This window comes from Bactrocera latifrons, unplaced genomic scaffold (assembly GCF_001853355.1).
Source record: "Bactrocera latifrons isolate USDA-ARS-PBARC rearing strain unplaced genomic scaffold, ASM185335v1 scaffold_131, whole genome shotgun sequence".
Taxonomy (NCBI): domain Eukaryota; kingdom Metazoa; phylum Arthropoda; class Insecta; order Diptera; family Tephritidae; genus Bactrocera; species Bactrocera latifrons.
Window position 1 is genome coordinate 766,923 of NW_017534753.1, and position 19,272 is coordinate 786,194.

Genomic DNA, 19,272 nt, shown 5'->3' on the forward strand with positions numbered 1-19,272 from the left:
TCAGTTTTGTAATAAAGCTCAACAGAAGCACATAGTGCTGCTTATAAAAAACGCATTGTTTTATTTTTTATGTTACATCTCACATTGATCATTGATTTTCGATCAAAAGACAACTATACGTACCGGGGTACGGATCCCATTATATTAATTCCTTCTTGATTTGTGTACTGAAAATGGAATTTAAAATTATGCTATATGGGAAGTAGGCGTGGTTGTTGTCTGATTTGACCCATTTTCCCATAAGATAAGATTGATAAATGAGGCATGCACCGGGACCTTAAGTCTATTGTGCCCTATCCTAAATCACAAGAACCCACTTAGCCCCGGCACATTGATAAAGTCCAATATTCTGCCGGGTGCTGGTGAGGCGATGAATCCAATGGCCTTATACCTGCGTCCACAGACTGCTGTGCAGTCGATTAGCAGGTGTTCCGGTGTTTCAAGCTCCCTGTCGCAGAACCGGCAGTTAGCGCAAGAGGATAGGCCCATTCTATATAAATGCCTAATCAGCTTGCAATGGCCGGTATAAAATGCGACCAGTAGTCTGAGTTTATCTCTAGGGAGGTTAATTACAGCTTTAAATCTGCTCAGGCAGTGCCCTCCAATTAGCAGCTTGGCATGCTGCATACCATATACTCGTTGCCAATGTTTTTCTCTGCCCACTCCTTCCTAGCTGAGCAGCTCCTTTAAGGTAAGGGGGCCAACCCCAGTAAAGGGTTCGGGTCCTACCATGTTGGTGGAGACTGCGGAGCGGGCGAGCTCATCAGCCAGTTCGTTACCGGCTATACTTCTGTAACCAGGCACCCAGATTAGGTGCACCTGGTTCCGTTACGCTAGGCTCTTCAGCCGTTCTCTACACTCCTGCACTAGTAGCGATTTGATCTCGTAGGAGAAGATCGCTTTTAGTGCCGCTGGACTATCGCTAAGTATGGTTATCCACTCATTGCGATAGTTACGATGGAGGTTTATCTCTATGAACCGATTTATGGGAAAGACTTCTACCTGGAAAATGCTCGGAAAACATTCCATAGGTATGGAGAGCTCAGTGCGTGGACCTGCGCTGCATGCACCGAGAGTGGAGTCGTTCCACTCATCCTTGTTGCGGAGGGTAACCTTAAACTTACAATGCTGCCCTTCGGGAGTAGGGCTAATGGTATATTGCCATTTATCTTTTCCATCCTCTTGGACGAGATTACCTTGCCTTTTTCTCACCCCCTCTGTCGTTATTTGCAGAAGTGTGTGCTTGGCTAGTTGATCGATCACTAAATGAAGTGGTGTGAGTTCAAGCTGGACCTCCAGTGCTGCCGTTGCACAAGTGCGCATTGCGCSCGTCGAAGCTGCAAGGGCTGCCTTCGTCTGCAGGCTAGCCGTTGCAGCTTCGCTTGTTGGATCCCTATTGAAATCTGCGACGATATTGAGGCCCAGGCCACCGCCCAGTACGTGATTATCGGTCGCACAATCATGGTGTACAACCATCTAACCATCCTTGGCTTACAACCCCAAGATTTTCACGCCAGCCGATTGAACACCATTAATGCTTCTGTCGCTTTGACCAAGGTCAGGTTTATATGCTGCTTCCACCGCAAAGTAGAATCCAGCGTGAGCCAAGATTTTTGACCTTGTTGGTTTCTATCTCTCACCCCCAAGTGTGAGCAGGGGTCCTTGTATCTCCTACTGTGGTCTCAGCAATTCTGGTGTGCGGTACGGCCATTATCCATCTACGCACCTTTGCTGCCACATTCCTTTTATCCAGTGCCCTGGCTACATTCCAGAGAGACGTGTTGTTAAAGGCACCTTAGATGTCCAAGAAGGCTCAAAGCATCACATCCCCTCTCTCCAGTGAACTCTCTATCACAGAGCAGTATTGGTAGATCTACCCGCTCTGTATGCATGCTGAGCAGGATGCAGGGGTGCACCCTTCTGCGCTTTCAATCTTATTTCATGGTCTACGATCTTTTCCATAATTTTTAGTAGGAAAGAGGTTAGACTAATTGGCCTGAAGGATTTAGCCAGTGAATGGTCCTACTTCCTGCTTTGGGTATGAAGATCACATTAGCCATTCTCCATAATTTAGGGATGTACACCATTGCTGTTCTCCCGCAGCAGCCGAACCAGGTATGGCAGCAGAATCTTCTCCCCCTGTTGTAAAAGCGCTGGAAAGATGCCATCCACTCCCGGAGACTTAAATTTCGCAAACAAGGCCATTGCCCACTTTACCGAATCCACGGTATATAATTGCTTAGCGATTATCCAATCCGAGCGGAATGGCCTGTGTTCGATCACAGATATCCACTGGTCTGTGACATAAAAATGTAAAAATACCACGTATTAATTTTTTTACCAAAAAGTGGGCGGTGCCAACACATTGTTCAATTTTCAGATCAACTCCCAGAAACCTCTGTCATACGATGGTAAAATTTATGTCTCTGGTGTTTTAGTTATTGATTTATCGGCTTTTTAGTAGTTGTTAACAGTACCGTTATATTTGAAGTTTTCCTCAAATTTCATCCGTTTTCACACTGTCGGTAGAAGTTCTTGTGTACTCAGACTACTTGTTAGAGGGCGGGGCCACACCCAGGTTTATCAAAAAAAAAAATTGCCCACAGGTGCCCTTGTGCAGAAAATTAGAGCTTTATACCTTAATTTAGTGCTTAGCCACATACCAGAAAGATATCTCAATTTTTACTCAAGTAACAGCTTGCACGGATGGACAGACAGACCGTCAACCGGATTTCAACTTCTCTCGTCATCCTGATCATTTATATACATAACCCTCCTGACTCTATTAGTTTTAGGTGATACAACCTTTAGGTGAACAAAACTACTCGTGCAACTACTACTCATGCAAGAGTGTAAATATACATGTAGGAATTTGAAACTTATTTAAATTACGTACATTTTCATAGGAATATAGTAGTATAGCCAGAAAAATCAAGGTACATAGGTATCCAGATCTTAAGCATTTGCTCAAGAAAAAAATACATTAGGGGTATTATCTTGCTCTTGCAAAAACCTTGCACGGTGCACGAATTGCAGAATTTTCCTCTTGGTGCAACGGCGCAACAATAAACACATGCAGCAAACTATTTGCAATAGCTGTAAAATATGTCGGATCAAAACCCATCTTTATTTTCGTGCAATGACACGAAACAAAACACTTTCAACCCTGTGCTAGCTGACATTTTACTCAAATACAAATTTTGACGTTAAATTGTTGAGGAAGGTACATTTTAATTAGATTTTATAATTTCTATTTAAATTATAAAGATTTATTACAGTTTTTTTGTTAAGAATGAATGCAGAAGGTGCGCCAATTCACAATAGCTATGCACAATATTTATTTACAATAAATTGACCGTATCATCGCAAGTGGTATTTGAGATACCTATAAGACGGTATGACATCAGAGGCAGCAGAGACGCGGTCTCTGAGTAGGTGCAGGGGCAGCAACACTTCTCCTACCATTGCACGACGCGCAGGTGCTAACTCCGCGTCTGCTACCAGACGCAACCAGATAACCCCTCAAGAGCCACCAAGGAGAGATGGAAAGGTCCGGAAAGGCTTGAAGGATAGGATATACCACCATTGCACAACATGATGGTATACATTTTAAGAACAAAAATGAGGACTTAAGTATCTCGGCGTGGAAGATGGTAGCGATCAGCGTTGAGAAGACAGGGTGGAATCTCAACATCACGATCGACAATAAATCGTATAAGTTCATACAGCAGAAGGGGTTCCGGTTGAACTTGGGGTTCAGCAAGGTGGTGATGCGGCCATGAAGGCCCAAGGCAACGCCAGAATTACCGCCTGTGCGACTGCCGCTGTGGTTGCAGGACAGCGGCACGAGTCCCCCAATGATACCACCTCGGCTGTGCAAGTTGCAACTGCCGCTGTGTAAGGTAAGCGAAACGAGTCTCCCAATGAGCAGGATGGGATGCTACCATTCACTCAAGAGCTCCTGGAAGGGCTGGACATGCAGATTGGTGAGGATGGGGGAAACGAAAACCTGTCTCTCATCGAGCCAATTCTGTGAATTCAGCGCCGGCATAGAAATTGACAAGGAGAACCTGCACTACGCGACGGCAGCCGCGACTATCATCGCAAAGAGGTTCATCTTGGATAACCTGGGCATCCTCTTAATCCAGGAACCATGGGTTTACAGAGGAGAGGTAAGAGGCCCCAATTCGGGGAACAACAAGGTAATTTGGGATCTCCCCAGGGAGAGACCCCGTTCTTGTGTAGTTGCTAGAACCTTTTAGAGACTTTTCCTGTATTTTTTCTATTTTTAAGGCAGGATCTGGTGGCAGTGCAGGTAAAGGACAGGGGAGGTTCAGTCTTCGTCCTTGCATCCGCATACTTTCCGGGGGCAACGACCACAGCTGATGAATTGTACTAGATTTCTGCTGCATATTGTACAAAAAAATTTACCGCAGGAAATTATGAATCATATTGGTTTTCACCACATCGAATATTACTGGATCTTTCTCTGCATCAGCACTTTCCGCAGAAATGATTTCATCAATTTGATCTGGTGTAACCACTATCCAAAGAAGAATGTGTACCTGCGGCAAACCTCTCTTTTGCCACTCAACAGCGTATATCTAGCATCCAACAGGACCATCAAACATCGTAACTGTTGTTTAAAAAGTTTTGCTTTGACATCGTGACGATTGTGTTGATTGACCGCGATGCATAATTCCGCACGTATGTCATTGCATCCTGGGAGTGCTTCTTGCCTTGACCTGCCTTGCGTTGCTCGCAAACAAAACGCCGACCGATTTTAGAACGACCAATAATTTTTCTTCTGAATAGCCGGAATAAAAGAGCAGACCACCGAAATTGAACGATTCAAATAATTCACCAATCAAAATATTGAAAAACAAAACAAACAAAAATTGAAGAAAAAAAATATGTGTATGGAAAAGAGTTACTTTTTGGAAGTATCCAATTTCCGACTTTTCTATCTACTGGTTTTTGGCTTCTATTAGCCTTTCTCCTAATATCTCGAAATCACTGTAATCCGGAGTGCCAGCAACAAATTTCAATGCAGAACCTAAAAAATTTATTGATCTAGTTTTTCTACTGCGAAAGCTCAGTGCGTTAATGAGGTGAAGCATCTCGTTGGCATCGGCCTCCAAGGATTCCTTTTTCAATTGGTTTTCGAAAAGCTTTTTAAGGTTGGATACGTCAAGGGTCACTTCCTCAAATTCAGTTATGTTTATGGTATGCACAAGATATATGTAAATGTCATAAATAGCTACTTCTCCTTTCTGAAATGGGATATACCTGGAGTGGCTGTAAACTAGAATCTTGGTTTGGATGGTGACCATATTGAGGTAAAAATCAGATATTTAGCGAAGGTTGTCTTTATGTACTTCTTTTCCATCTACTAGGACAGTTGAACGTAAAACCTTTTGTACTGTTCTTTCCTCTACCTCTTCGTTTGTCTAACTTAATATAAATTTTTTGACGTGGGAAGAATTTTCTATCTTATTTTGTTGGTTCTGAACTTTTAGTAAAAGCTCTCGAATTCTCTCTTTCTCAAGTGTTGGTAAGGAAAACGTTGAATGGATTGGGTTCTTATATTTTGTAACTGCTACCTGCATTAACTCTTTTATGTCCGTAAGTCCATTTTCCTGTTTTACTGTTCTAGCAATTTCGCTAAGTKKAGAGTGAAATCTCTCAACTTGGCCATTTGTACTGCTATGCATTGCAGGTGCTGTGAAGTGCGTCATATCAAAATTGTCTCGAATGACTGACTTTATTGTTTGAGAGCAAAATGTTGCTTCATTATCTGTGACTAAAATTTTTGGGTTTTTGAAAAATCCTGATATATTAATTATTGGTACTTTTAAATGTACAATTGAACGAGAATCTATGGGTTCACTGAATGCAAACTTTGAAAATTTATCCAGGCACGTCAAAATTGACCATTTGTACTATATATATATCCATGTGCAGGATTTCCCCAGGGTAAGTGGGTATTGGGGTTGATTTCATAATCTGCTTTTTAGGATGTCTAACATATTTACTTTTCGCGCAAATGCTAAAATTTTTCACAAAGTCTGTTATCTTTTTCCTCATTCTTTTGTTTGGTAAGTCCATAACCAAGTTTTCTGTGTGTTTGAAGTGAACCGAAGGAAATAGTTCGACAATCTCATTTTGTATTTTTCCTAGCACAATGAGTGGGAAATGAATACCATTAACAACATCTGCATTAATAGCATCTTTTAGTAAATGATATAGGGACTGAATGTCGCTAAATTGAATATCGTGACGCTTATATCCAGGAAACGGAGAAGTTACTACACGGTCAGAAGTTTGCGCTTCTGATAAAACAACTTGATTTCTAAAACCATTGATAGTTGTTGGTACGGTCTGAATAAACTTTGTAAAAGTCGGTATTATCGCATTGATTCATGTGCTGAATGTACTGCCGCGAAAGGGCATCTGCTACCACATTTCCAGTACCTGGTTTGTAATGGAATTTGGGCGCAAATTCTTCTACAAAACTTCTCCAACGTTTTAGTTTTGTATTGGGGTTATGGTCCGAAATGGAAAATGTTAGCGGCTGATGGTCTGTAAATATGTTGAGGTTGTTAACGCCGTACAAATAATTTTGTAAATTCTGCAATGACCAAACAATCGCAAGCATTTCTCTTTCATTAGTAGCATAGTTTTGCTCTGCAGAAGATAGTGTGCGGGATATAAAWGTTATAGGTCTTTTCTCCTGCCATAGTACAGCTCCGATTGCTACAGAAGAAGCGTCGGTGGTTAAATCAAAAGGTTTACTAAAATCTGGAAAGCGAAGAGTAACATCTTCAGATGCAAGGATTTCTTTTAGTTTATTAAACRCCTTTTGAGCCTCCTTTGACAATGTTATTTTTTTACTACTGGAATGCATCGTGTTTATATTTCCGTTTTCTCCCCTTAATATTTCTGTAAGCGGCTTTGCAATTTTCGCATAATCTCAAATAAATCTCCTATAACATCCTGACAGTCCTAAAAAGGAGCGTAATGCCCGAAGAGTTTTGGGTTCGTCAAATTTTAGTATGGCAAGTGTTTTATCGTGAGCTGTCTTAAGGCCATTCTTGGAAACTACAAAACCAAGGAACTCTACGCTAGTTCTGGAAAATCTGCATTTTTCCAGTGCTATTCTCATATTGCCATCCAGCAGTTTTTTTTATGATATTCTCCATATCGTATATGTGAGTCACAATATCGGGAGAGAAAATTATTACGTCATCAATGTAAACATGACAACGTGCCCCGATATCTTCTCTCAATATGTCGTCTATGGCTCTCTGATACTAGGAGCATTTTTCAACCCAAAGGGTAACCTGCAAAATTCATACTTGCCGTTATTCACGAATCTCTCGATCCTTTCCAGCAAGAAAAATTTGGTGAAATCCCGACATTAGATCGATCGTTGTAAAATACTTTGATTTTCCAAGATTCGTCAGAATCACATTTGTGTTAGGAATAGTTTTTCACTTAATTAGCGAAAATCTATTACCATCCGTAGCTTTTTGCTACCTGTCTCATCAATACCTTTTTTGTCTACAACCCATACTGGGTTGTTATAGGGAGAGCGACTTTTGTGTGTGATTTTGTAAGCGAGAAGTGACTCGACTTCGGAATTTACAAATTTTGTTGCAGACAAATCTTATCCTTATCAAAGATAAGATTTCGAATAAATAGGTTCGCTAGTTTTTGTTTTGATTGTCGCCACTACTTTAGTGTTATACCGTAAAGCTTCTTCTGGGTCTACAAATACTTTTTCATATGATTTCAACATATTTTGAAACTTTAGGTTTGCCCTGGAACATTTTCGACAATAGTTTGCAATGTATTAATTTGAACACATTCCAAAAAACTTATCTGTTCCCTGCCATTATTATAGTTCAAATATCCTGTATTTAAAACTCCGCCAATTTGCCTAAGGAAATCAAATCCTATAATTCCATCAAAACTTTCTAGAGCCTTTAAAATGTAGAATTCTATTATTGTACCAAATACTTCTATCCAAAATTTTTCGAAAATAGTTGTGGTACCATTAATGGATGATAAACTGAAAGGTTTTTCCAGTTTTCTGATTGGCGTTAGAAATTCACTGTTAAATACATAATTTTTCGCTGCTCCCGTGTCAATAAGTAATTTAAGTTCCTTCCCATTACGTATTTTAATTAACACATACGGCAATTGAGAATTGTTATTTAAAAATTTAGTGCGACTATCCTTGGAAGTATTCTTCATTCCTTCATACTTGGTAATGATTCACATGCTGACCACAATTATTTTGTCTATTATTATTGTTCTATCTTTGGGGATTTCCTGATCTTTATTAAACGCGTTTGCTGCCTATTATTATGCGTGTTGTTTAGCCGAGAAATGCTGGGATCAACATCCATAGGCTCTGGTTGTGGTTGTGACAAGACTGTCCTTTCATGATTATGTGCCGTGCGATATTTAGGATGAGACGTTCGGTAAGAACCACTGTTTCTATTTGCGAATGCGTTAGCAAATGTGTAGCGTTGTTGATTTATTTCTAATTCTTGTGCTAAGGCTAAAGCGGTTGATAAGTCCGCCGGGCGACTTGAAAACAAAATATCATTAAGGGGTCGATTTAACCCTGAAATGAAAACACGTAAGGCATCATTCCTATACTTCTCATTAAGAAGTTTCAAGGCTTCTSTKTCCCCRTTATATTGCATAACTGCTTTATTTGTAAGGAGTGTCAGATGCTTCTCTACTGAATCGTAATAGTCCGTAATGGATTGTTTTCCCTGTCGCAAAGTGGAGAATTCTTGCTCTAGAAGATATAAAGGTCTTTTGTCCGAGTATGTTTGGTCAAGCCTTGCTATTATAGCATCAAAATTCAGGGGCGTGCTAAATGATGATAACATGGTATCCGCCGCTCCTGTTATTTTATTTCGTATTATGGCTATGGCTTGATAATACCTATTTGAGCCTAAGTATTTTTCATAAGGCTTCATAGCTGCTTTTGCAGACTGTCGACATGATGGATATCGAACCGACTCACCGGAAAACTCAGGTACAGTCTTCACAACATCGAGTCCAATATCGCATTGGATATATGTATCTATCTCTATGTCCTCGTAACTCAAAACTTTTGGTGGGGCAACATTTAAATTCAACGCGTCAACATTAGCTTGCACCTGCCTAATCTGTTCAGATACGCGCTGTTCCAGCTGATTCGCTACAGCTGTAGTGATTTGAGTAACCAAATCGGTAATGGCTTCTGCGGTTAACGACATTTTGCACCTATTTTTCGCTTGTCACAAATGTTTATTTTCACAAAACTTGGCAAAATTGGTTGTTATTCCTAGCGTACAATTTCAATTCTTTTAGATAATAGGTATGCTTACATTAAGTACAGCTTCATGTTCCGTTGTCCTGGCGTGGAATTGTTGACTTCTTTTTCCTTCCCGATTGTCCTTGGCAAGGGAATGTTGACCTACTTTTTTTCCGATGCACGATTTCTCGAGTTCACTTGATTTTTTTTTTAGGGTGTTCTTCTGCTGTTCTATTATCCTCATTCGTTAGTTGACTGTCGACGCGGATAGACGTGCGTGCGCATCGTTGTGATATTTTTCAAAGTGTTTTTTCGGTGATTTTCTTTTTGCGATTTTCCTTTGTGCAGTAATTTATTTACACGATTTAGCTGGCACGATTTATTGCCTGGCGCGTGTGCGTAACGGACTGTTGAAATTGTTTGTGGGTTCGTGGGTTAGTGACCTCGAGTCATTTTGTGGGGGTACACAATTTTGTACAATTTTTTGCATTTTTGTGTACTTATAGCGGCAAGTAATTTTATTATTATTTTATCATTACACGGACAACGTGGTCATTAACGTTGTTGTTAATGGCGGAAGCTTTGCACGGTTCCAGTGCAGCACCGCGTTGTTGGCATTATTGCTGACTGGACTGCCTGACAGTAGTTCTGTGCTGAGCATCTGGCGCTTAGTTGGCTCAGTGTCTGGAAGATCTGGACAAGATTGCCCAAAGGGTGCAAGCGTCTGTCCAGCGTTGGGGATTGCGACTCCTGCGAGGACCAACGGTCGTAAAAGCGAACCGTTTAGCTCACGGTGCGATTCGGCTCAGCGCCACATCGGTCGACACCGAACCGTTACGGGGACATTGTCCGGCCGGCGGCCAACTGAGTGGCCTTAATCCGACCATTGGTTGGAGTCGGCTGTGCCACTGCGTGCGCGCTATAACCGACCGCTTGGGTGGTCACTTTTATTGAGCGGGCCTTCGCGTGGGTTGCACTTTTCAGCGCGTTCAGACGCTCGCATCTGGAGAGCAGCTGCTCCAGAATCTTGCTGGCCAAGAGCTTTCTACGCTAGTGGTACGCCAGCGGATCAGTTCGACTGAAGGGTAAGTCGGAAAGTGAGATGCCTTTTGGACGGAAGAAGAGGACGAAGACCCTCGCTGGAAGCGGAGATTCCGCCGCTTCTACAGTCGTAGATGACTCCACGTCGGGTGGTGAAGGGGTGATAACGGCAAGGTCTCCGCGGCGTAGTAAGGCGCGTTTGAGGTCGCCGCGTCTAGAAGACGGGAGTAAGGGAGGGAGCAGTAGTTGTGGCGGGAGTGCCAACATGGCGAGGGAGAGAGCGGTAGCCGAAGCGTCGCCGCCGCTGTGAAAGCCTATCCGGGAGCGCCGTGGTCAAAAGCGTCGGGAAGGAGGGCGGTGCGAAAGCCGGCACTGGCGTCTCGGTGCTGTTGTTGTTGGCGGTGGGGCAGTCAGCCATGTTGCGGCTGCCAAAAGAATGACTTGGGAGCTTAATGAGCTGGTCTTTGAGGCCAAGAATTTTGATGTAGGGACTGCGAAGGGGCTGTTGGAGCTTCCCTCAAAATATGAGGCGCTCTTGATGACGGTAATAACCGAGAATGCCCATCTTCGCGATCAGGTAGACGCCCTTAGGGGAAGTTGTGGGAGACACCCGTCGACGCCGAGCAGGTCAATGCCGGCTCCGTCGGCACCAATGCCTGCGCCTAAAGCACCTGTGCTGTGCCCATGGAGACCTGGTCGGTCGTGGTAAAAAGTAAGGGCCCTGCAACTTCCTCTAAGGAGGTAATTAAAAAAGTGGTCAAAGAGGTGGGTCCCTCACTTGGTGTGAGGATCCACGAAGTAAGGCCAATCAAAGGTGGTGGGGCAATTATTCGCTCTAACTCTGTTATAAAGAGGGAGAAAGTTGCGAATAACAGTAAATTTGGGAAGGTGGGGTTGGACGTTTCTGTCAACCGGAAGTTGGGTTGTAGTGCAGGGGGTCCATACGGAGATACCCCAATTCATGGAGAAGCTACTTCGGCTGAACCTCCAGGACTTCAGCCCGGCGTCCAGAGGTCGGACGTAAGGATGGTCAGTCGTCCCTGGAGGGTGACCCCTGATGGTAGCAGCAATGTCGTCCTTGAGGGACGGACAAATTGATGTCCGCCCTCCTGGAGGCAGGTAGGTGCTACATAAAGTGGTTCTCCTTCCGGGTGCGACCGGATAGCCCCGTCACTGGCTGCTTCCGGTGTATGGGTTTTGACCATAGGGTGAAAGAGTGTGGGGCTACAGAAGATGTCTGTCGGAGGTGCGGTCCAGAGGGCCACAAAGCTGCCAGTTGCGGCAATGTGGTGCGTTCAAGGGTCGACCAGCTGGGCATCTTGTGGCCTTGTTGAGCGCGCCCTCGCCAGACACTGATGGGTGGGATTATCCAGCTTAAATGTCAGGGCTCCTATGCCGTGATGTGTGAATTGGGGGGTTGCATGGTTGAGGGTGGAAGCGGTATTGCTCTACTCCAGGAGCCCTACGCCACCAATGGTGTGGTTCGGGATCTCCCTGGGGGTTTTAAGGTTTTCACTGACCTTGGAGCTAACGCCGCAATAGTTGTGAATAATCCGCGCTACGATTGCGCGGTTGTGGATTCTTCACAACTGGGTATATGTGTAGCTATAGAATCGGAGTTCGGTAGGATGATTGTCGCTGGTTTATATTGTAAATATAGCGCGCCCCTAGAGCCCTACCTGGGCTACATGGATAAGCTACTACTACTTGYGAGTAGTAGCCCATTTATCCTAGGGCTGGATGCGAATGCCTCGTCCTCGATGTGGTTTAGTAAGGTATYCCGGCATTCGTCTGGATACCAAAGCCACAGTCGAGGAGAGGCATTAAGCGAATGGGTGGTGGCTAATAGCCTCCACATTTTGAATTAGCCGAGCGAATGGCGTGAGCGACATTGACGTGACGCTTATGAATGAGGCAGCAAGTAGGGTTTTCAGTGTTAGATGGGAAGTTAAGGGAGGGTGGGGATTGAGTGATCATAATTTGATTGAAATTGTGATCACCCCTCAATCCTCTCCCTTACCTTATGAGAGTCCATTGCGGCGATGGCGTACCTCTGGTACTGACTGGAACCAATATGGACTCTCCGTTAGGGATGCGGTGTCGGAAATACCGCTTAGAGTTTTTGAGGAGTTGGGGGTGGACGAGCTAATTGCTCGTCTCTATGAGGTAATCTGGGGGGTGAATGATAGGGTTTTTGGTAAGTGTGAATGTTCTAGAGTTAGCAAAATTAAATGGTGGACGCGTGAGCTAATCTTGAAGAGGAGGTCTGTCAGGCGATTGAGGCGAAGATTTCAACGCGCCCGACAGTCCAAATCTGATAGGCTGTCCCAGCTTAGGTATGAATTTAGTTGTGCAGAGTATAAGGAGATGCTAGTTAAATATAAAGAGGAAGATTGGAGGAGTTTTGTGAGAGAGAATAGGAACGATCCCTGGGGTCAGGTCTATAGGATCTGCAGGGGTCGTAGAAGGGAGGATGTCACCTCTCTTCGCGTCAGTGACACTCTGTTATCGTCGTGGAGAGAGTGTGCGGGGGTTCTGTTAGGTGCGTTCTTCCCCAGGTCGGAAGTGCAGGTACCTCAATCACAAGGGGTGCCTGTTCCGCCATTAGATGATGTGGAGCTGGCGTACGCCTTTGGCCTGGTTAGGTCTAAACGGTCCCCGGGTTTTGATGGTTGGAACGGAGAGATGTGTAAAAGCTTCTGGAAGTTCATTCCGGAATACCTGGAGGCCATTTATAATAAGTGCGTTTGGAAGGGATACTTGCCGCGCGAGTGGAAAAATGCTAGGGTTGTTCCTCTCCTGAAGTCCCCCGATAAGGTCAGGAGCGATCCTCGATCTTATCGAGGCATCAGTCTCTTTTCGGTACTTGGAAAAGCGGGAGGAGATCTCCTAGAGATCGTGAATACTTGGGGTGTAGCTGTGGGGTGGACATATCGAGGGAAAAAACGGTAACAATTCTGCTTAAGAGCAGATTGTCACCGGTTCGTCCACCGATTGTCCATGTGAATGGGGTCAGCATCAGATATGTGACGCAAGTCAAATATCTGGGGTTRACTATGAGTGAAAGGATGTGTTTTACTCCACACTTAGCGTATGTGAAGGAGCGACTGCAGGCAACTRTAGGCAAAATACGCCGCATTTTTAGGAGTGATTGGGGTCTCGGACGAAGTGCTGTCCGCACCATATATTGTGGCTTGTTTGTGGCCTGTGCCACATATGGAGACCCTGTATGGTGGGAGGCAGCCACGACTATATGGGGGTCTCAAAAACTACTCTCAATCCAGTATCTCATTATGCTTGCTTGTTTGCCTGTATGTCGCACCGTCTCAACGGATGCGATGCAGGTTTTACTAGGTGCACCCCCTCTTGACCTGATTGTCATACAGCGTGGGCTTTGAGTGTGTTGTTGCTGCGGAACGATTGGATTTCCGACGACGATGTGGAGAGGGAGGGATATCTAGGGAGCAACAGGCTCCTAGATGATAGGGTTAGGCGCAGGTGGCAAAGACGTTGGGGCAATAGTCCTAACGGCCGAATGACGTACGAGTACATTCGGGACGTTGGGTTCGTTGAGGATAACCCAGACTTCATATTTTGTCTGAGTCTGGGATTCCTCCTTACATTTTTGCATCAGAGGCACCTATCAGATACGTCGGGGTGTTTTTGTGGGGCGGGGTTGGAAAATTTGCCGCATTTAATTGCGGAGTGCCCGATGTACTCCGACATTAGGAATTTGGGTGGTATAGGGCTTAGCTGGACTGATGGACGATTAGACGTTAGTGGTGTGATCTCCACTAATCGGAATACCGAACAGTTAGGGTTGTTTGCGCGCGAAGGCGGTTAGTTGGAAATTAGGGTAAGATTTGCATGATTGGTGTGTGTATGTGATGTATGCATGGGGTCCAACCCCTGGCCACCAGTCCAGAGCCGTATGGAAGCTCAACTGGTAGTAGTTTCGGCCACGAGGTCTGACCGGCGACGTAATTCTGGTACCACAGGGAGCAGGTGCCCTTGGAGGTAACTCCAACCTGCTCATGCGGACTGGCCCCTCGGGGAGTATCATGGTGGTTGTGGGAAGAACTGACTTTGTCAGTTGAATGTGGAGTTGCATTGCAACCRGRTGCCKGACCCAAAGCACGGCAGAGGTTTTAGATGGGCCTCGAACCCGACCAAGGTGGCTAGTGTGTCCATTCCACACTGCCAATTGGTACTGAAAATGCTTGGCATTCTCAGGGCGCTGATCAACGCAGTGATTTGATCCGCAGTACTTTTGAGTGCCGTGGAGTCAGGCTGTCGTCAGCAGGTACCCACGTTAAACACACCGGACGTTGTTCTATTATCCTGACATAAAGATTTTGAGAACAGACTTACAAAAACTCTGGAAATGGAAAATTTATGGTTTTGGGACTATTTGTATTTACATTCTTATTGTTCTGATTTTTACTGATAATCAAAAGTATTTGTACACATGTGTGACTATCTACAACTAGTACTTATAACTATACATAAATATTTATGTTTTCTCAGCTGCACTTAGGTTGTAAACAATGTATTTGTAAACATGTACATTATAACCAAATACATGTGAAACTGTCTATAACTCATGCATTCATCGATAGACTGGAATACACTTTCGCTTGGAGCAATTGCGAATGTATGTTTTAGACATTGCAAAACATCAGAAATATAATAATCTTTTGACACGTCGTCGGGCTTATTACAGTCATTGAAATAAAGCTTCGAGGATAACAACAAAAATCGGTCTCGCGAGATACAATTTTTTATAACAGAGTTTCCCATCAATGGATTTTTACTCCAATAGTCTTTTAGGGACGGAAACTTGTTGTAATGTTTTATTTGGATCAGTTAAATTTCTTTGTGATTGAGCGCGACGATTCAAAGCGACCAATCGCTGATTAGTACATTCAGCAATTCTAATGCACACGCTGTATGGAAATATACTCAATAGTCTCATTCAGAAGGAAATGCATGCTTTGGAGTAAAGTTCTGGCAATCATCGGGAAAAGTATTTACCCCCTGGGCAAACAAATGCATCTCGCTGTTTGCTTCGGAAGGTCCAGGGACAATCGTTTACTGCGGTGGTTCCATCGGCCACATCAAAACAGTCCTCAATTTCTGAAGCGTCTTCAGTCTCTTCGTCGCCGCTGTTTTGCAAGTATTCGCTTCCAGAATCCTTAAAATCAGTATTCAAGTCTGATTCTTCACACATTATACGTTCCGAGTCTTCAAATTTTAACTTTTGTTTCGATTTGCAGATTGGGACAATTAATCCAATGTAAAAAGCTTATTGGGATTATATGTCACACGTTTATAAAATTTATTTTAACAGCAAAAAGTAGCAAAAAAGGTCAATATATCGCTTGATTCCACATATTAAACTCTTCTTAACATAAACTAAATTTAAAATTTATGATCAATCTTTTATTGCGGCTGATTTTGCCAAAAAACGAAACAAAACTGATGAAAATTTGTGAAATTGTGAGATTCCGTTAAATGTGACATCAAAATGCAAAAACGTGCCGTTATGTTTTTGTTTACAATGCAAAGACGATACTTAAAACTGTTCTTGGAAGTTTTTACAAAACTAATAACGTGCATAGTAAAGAAAATACAGAAGTTCAAAATTTGCTGGGATGTATTATCCCTGTAGTCCCGTACATTTTTGTTAAATTCTCAAATATATTTCGATTGTTAAAATTCATAAAGATGTAATTTACCTAGTTTTGATTAAAATTTTATTTATTGTATCAAAATATTGGTAAATCTTTCCTATTTTATTAAAAATATCTATTTTTGTTTAATTTACTACAAGTAGTATTACAACAAGGGTGAAACAAGGTGATTCTACAATGGAAAAAAATTAAAATTTTTTTTTTTAATTTACTATTAAAATTCCGAGTCAGTTGCCTCAACTTTAATAGGAGATTTTATTTATTTATTTTTTTATTTATCGCCCCAACGATTATCTATAATATTTGTATTTGTTCTGGTTTTTGCAGAAAGTATAAAAATGCGTTATAGAAAAGGCAGTGGAAGCGAATGTAATGGATTTTTTCGTTTTTATAATGTTTATTGTTCCAAAATAATCGGTGATCATTTGTGATCCATTTCGTTCTCTACTTTTTAAATAATAAGCATGGAAATTTCCAAATTAATGGATAATGTTTAATATCATTCGAAAGAACATTATCTTTTTATATGTCCGAGTCTTCGTGTACACTCTCAGCTAAGGCTGCTATATTTTCGTGGTGTATTCGGTCGAATATTATTCAATGACTTTCAAGTTGGATGATGGTGTTGCGAATTGACCGTAAGTTGAGCGAAGCGCAAGAAATACATATATTCTTGTCAGGGGCCCTACTCTGTATCTCGATTCGTAAATGTATTATATTCGAAATTCGGATCTACTTTATAATTTTTCGAAAGTTGTACCACCCTGTGCCAGAATAAATACGTACAATTTTCGTTTTACGTTATTTAGTTACGGAATATAAAAAATCCGAATTCGAGTAAATTTTGTTTCGAATCGAGTTACAGAATAGGCCAGCAGAACGTGAATTTTCTTTTAAAATTTGAACGATTTGTAAAAACTTACTTTCCATGATGAAATGCCAAACAATATTGAACAAAAATAATATGACAGCTTGAGAAGACTAAAGCACGATTTGTCAAACACCCTATCCCTATCCTGGATCGTGAACACAACTGTATACGGATATTATACGAGTATTTCAAATCTCCTCTCTTTCATTAAAATGAAGCTTCTTAGCCTAATAAAGTTATTGCCCACAAACATGTAGCATTTTTGGTTTACGGCCAGGAATAAGAGATAGGTTTTTACTACTTCTGAAGGAACTCATGGTTTACTAAATTTTTTCAAAAATATGTGCAAAACTTAAAAAATCGAAATGGGAAGCATCTGAAGTCAAAAATTAAGGGCTTCCGTTTTCAGGGATTTTTTTGAAGTCCGCAAAGAAATAAAGAAATTAAAAATGAAATACCCGAATGTATATTTAATTTTGGATATTTTTAAACTATTTATCTACTGTTCATTCATGAATTCAATTCAATAATAAATAAATTTTAAGTTTTGTTACCCACCTTTCGTTTTTCCTCTTCTTGTTGATTATTCAAGATTTCTCTATTACAATTTTCTATAATTTTCACCTCTTCATTGAACAAGAGTTTTTTATTTTTCCAGCGTATTATCTCATTTTCTGTAATTTGCTCCTGAAATTAAATATAAGTATTTAGAGAAATTTCTTAACATGTTCTTAAATTATTATCCACCGTTAGCTCTTTTTGTAGAAGTAGCTTCTTATTTCTCTCTGCGCCTTTCCTTTGTGCAAGATGTGATCCGTTCATTAGGGTGTGAAGCATGTCTCTGTAATATTGTATAAAGGTATCAATTAAGGATATTGAGCAACTAACTTAATTCTTTTGGATTAACGAATTCGATGAACCCAATTTTAGAGGACTTTTTCCACAAATCGTAAGTCATGAATGGCACGTTGAGTATTGAATTCTAAAGCGTGAAGGGAGTCTGACTTATTGTTAAAGACCAACGACTTCAAATAACTCCGAAAGAAGTATTCAGAACTTTTTGGAGGTCATTAAATGGCATAATTTCTTGAAATAATCCAATCCAAACTACGCAGATGAATATGAGAATGGGAGAATTTTTGCTTGTGTCGTTATCGTTTTCAAATTGTTCCAAATGTCTTCAGTTTTTGACTGAAAGTTTGTTTGATTTGAGACCTGGAATCGACAAATTGCGGTGTTCGGTCATTGGAACGAATTCATTCCGATTACAGGAATTTGGTATATTCGGTTTAAAGGTTTCAAAAAATCGATTTTTCAATTGTCTTATTAAATTCTACAACAATATTCAAGTTGAATAGTAATAGTTACGGAGATACAGTGTTGAGAACTTGTGCACTTTTGTCCCACTTTTATTGTCACTCAAATCTTTAAACGCGTTTTTCTCGAATCTGTGTTTTTAAAGTCGGTAGGCAAGATTGAGAACTACTCAACCAACTTCACGAAATTTTACACAGGTCCTTGAGATATAATTCTTAAAAACTTAGACAAATGATTTTTTTCGATTGCAACTATTTGGAAAAAAATGTCGCGAAATTTTTACTGAAATTTAATTTTTTTGTAAAAATGTTTGCCAAAATCCAATTTCCAGTTTTTTCTTCTTTGTCCAAGTTCTAAGTTAATGTTTTGACTGAAATACGTATTTTTTCACTTTAAATGATCCTGTAAGGATAGAGTTACCATATTCCCTGAATTTGACCTTCAGCACTATTTCCTGATTTTCGTGAAAAATGTACTGATTGATTTTCTTGTTCGCGGTCGAAGACTAAAGCCATTATCAATAGTGTTTTGGCTCCTCATTCTGTTGGTGTCGTGGTAAAATACTTGAAAGAAATCCCATTTTGTAGCATCAGTACAGATGGTTCCAATCATGGAAATCACAAACTTTTCCCTTTCACTAGTCAATATTTCAATTACAAAAAAGATGACATCCAAGTTAAGTTATTAGACTTGCAAAAAACTAAAAATGAAACAGACGCCACTGAAACTTGAAATTTTAATCATGACATTTTTAAGAAAAAAATAATTGGACGAACAAGTATCAGCAATCGAGAAAGAGCCCAAAATGTTTTTTTCTTTGTTAAAAAAAGATTTCAATCCTGGGCTTTCTAAAAAGCCATGTCTAGCTCACATTTTGCACATTCTGCTCATTATGACTTGGATTGTTTCAAACTCGATTTTTTGACATTGAAATCATAGCCTTCGAATTGTTCAAATTTTTCAATTTACACTTTGAACACAGAAGAATTAAAAACTTTTTCTTTCCAAACGAGGTGGCTTAAGTGCTGAAC

The 19,272-nt window shown here is 41.5% G+C and overlaps 1 protein-coding gene across 1 annotated transcript in view; it reads right to left on the bottom strand.

The window, feature by feature from the left end:
• Positions 1-18,319, bottom strand: part of LOC108964992 — a 20,636-nt gene extending 2,317 nt beyond the window's left edge. Inside the window, exons 1-2 of the mRNA XM_018927093.1 lie at positions 17,672-18,319; positions 17,483-17,611 (exon numbers count right to left, since the gene is read on the bottom strand). Of these exons, the coding sequence (XP_018782638.1) occupies positions 17,483-17,611; positions 17,672-17,761 (219 nt within the window). The 5' untranslated portion in view covers positions 17,762-18,319. The remainder of the gene's footprint in view (positions 1-17,482; positions 17,612-17,671) is intronic.
• Between the last annotated feature and the right edge of the window lie 953 nt (positions 18,320-19,272).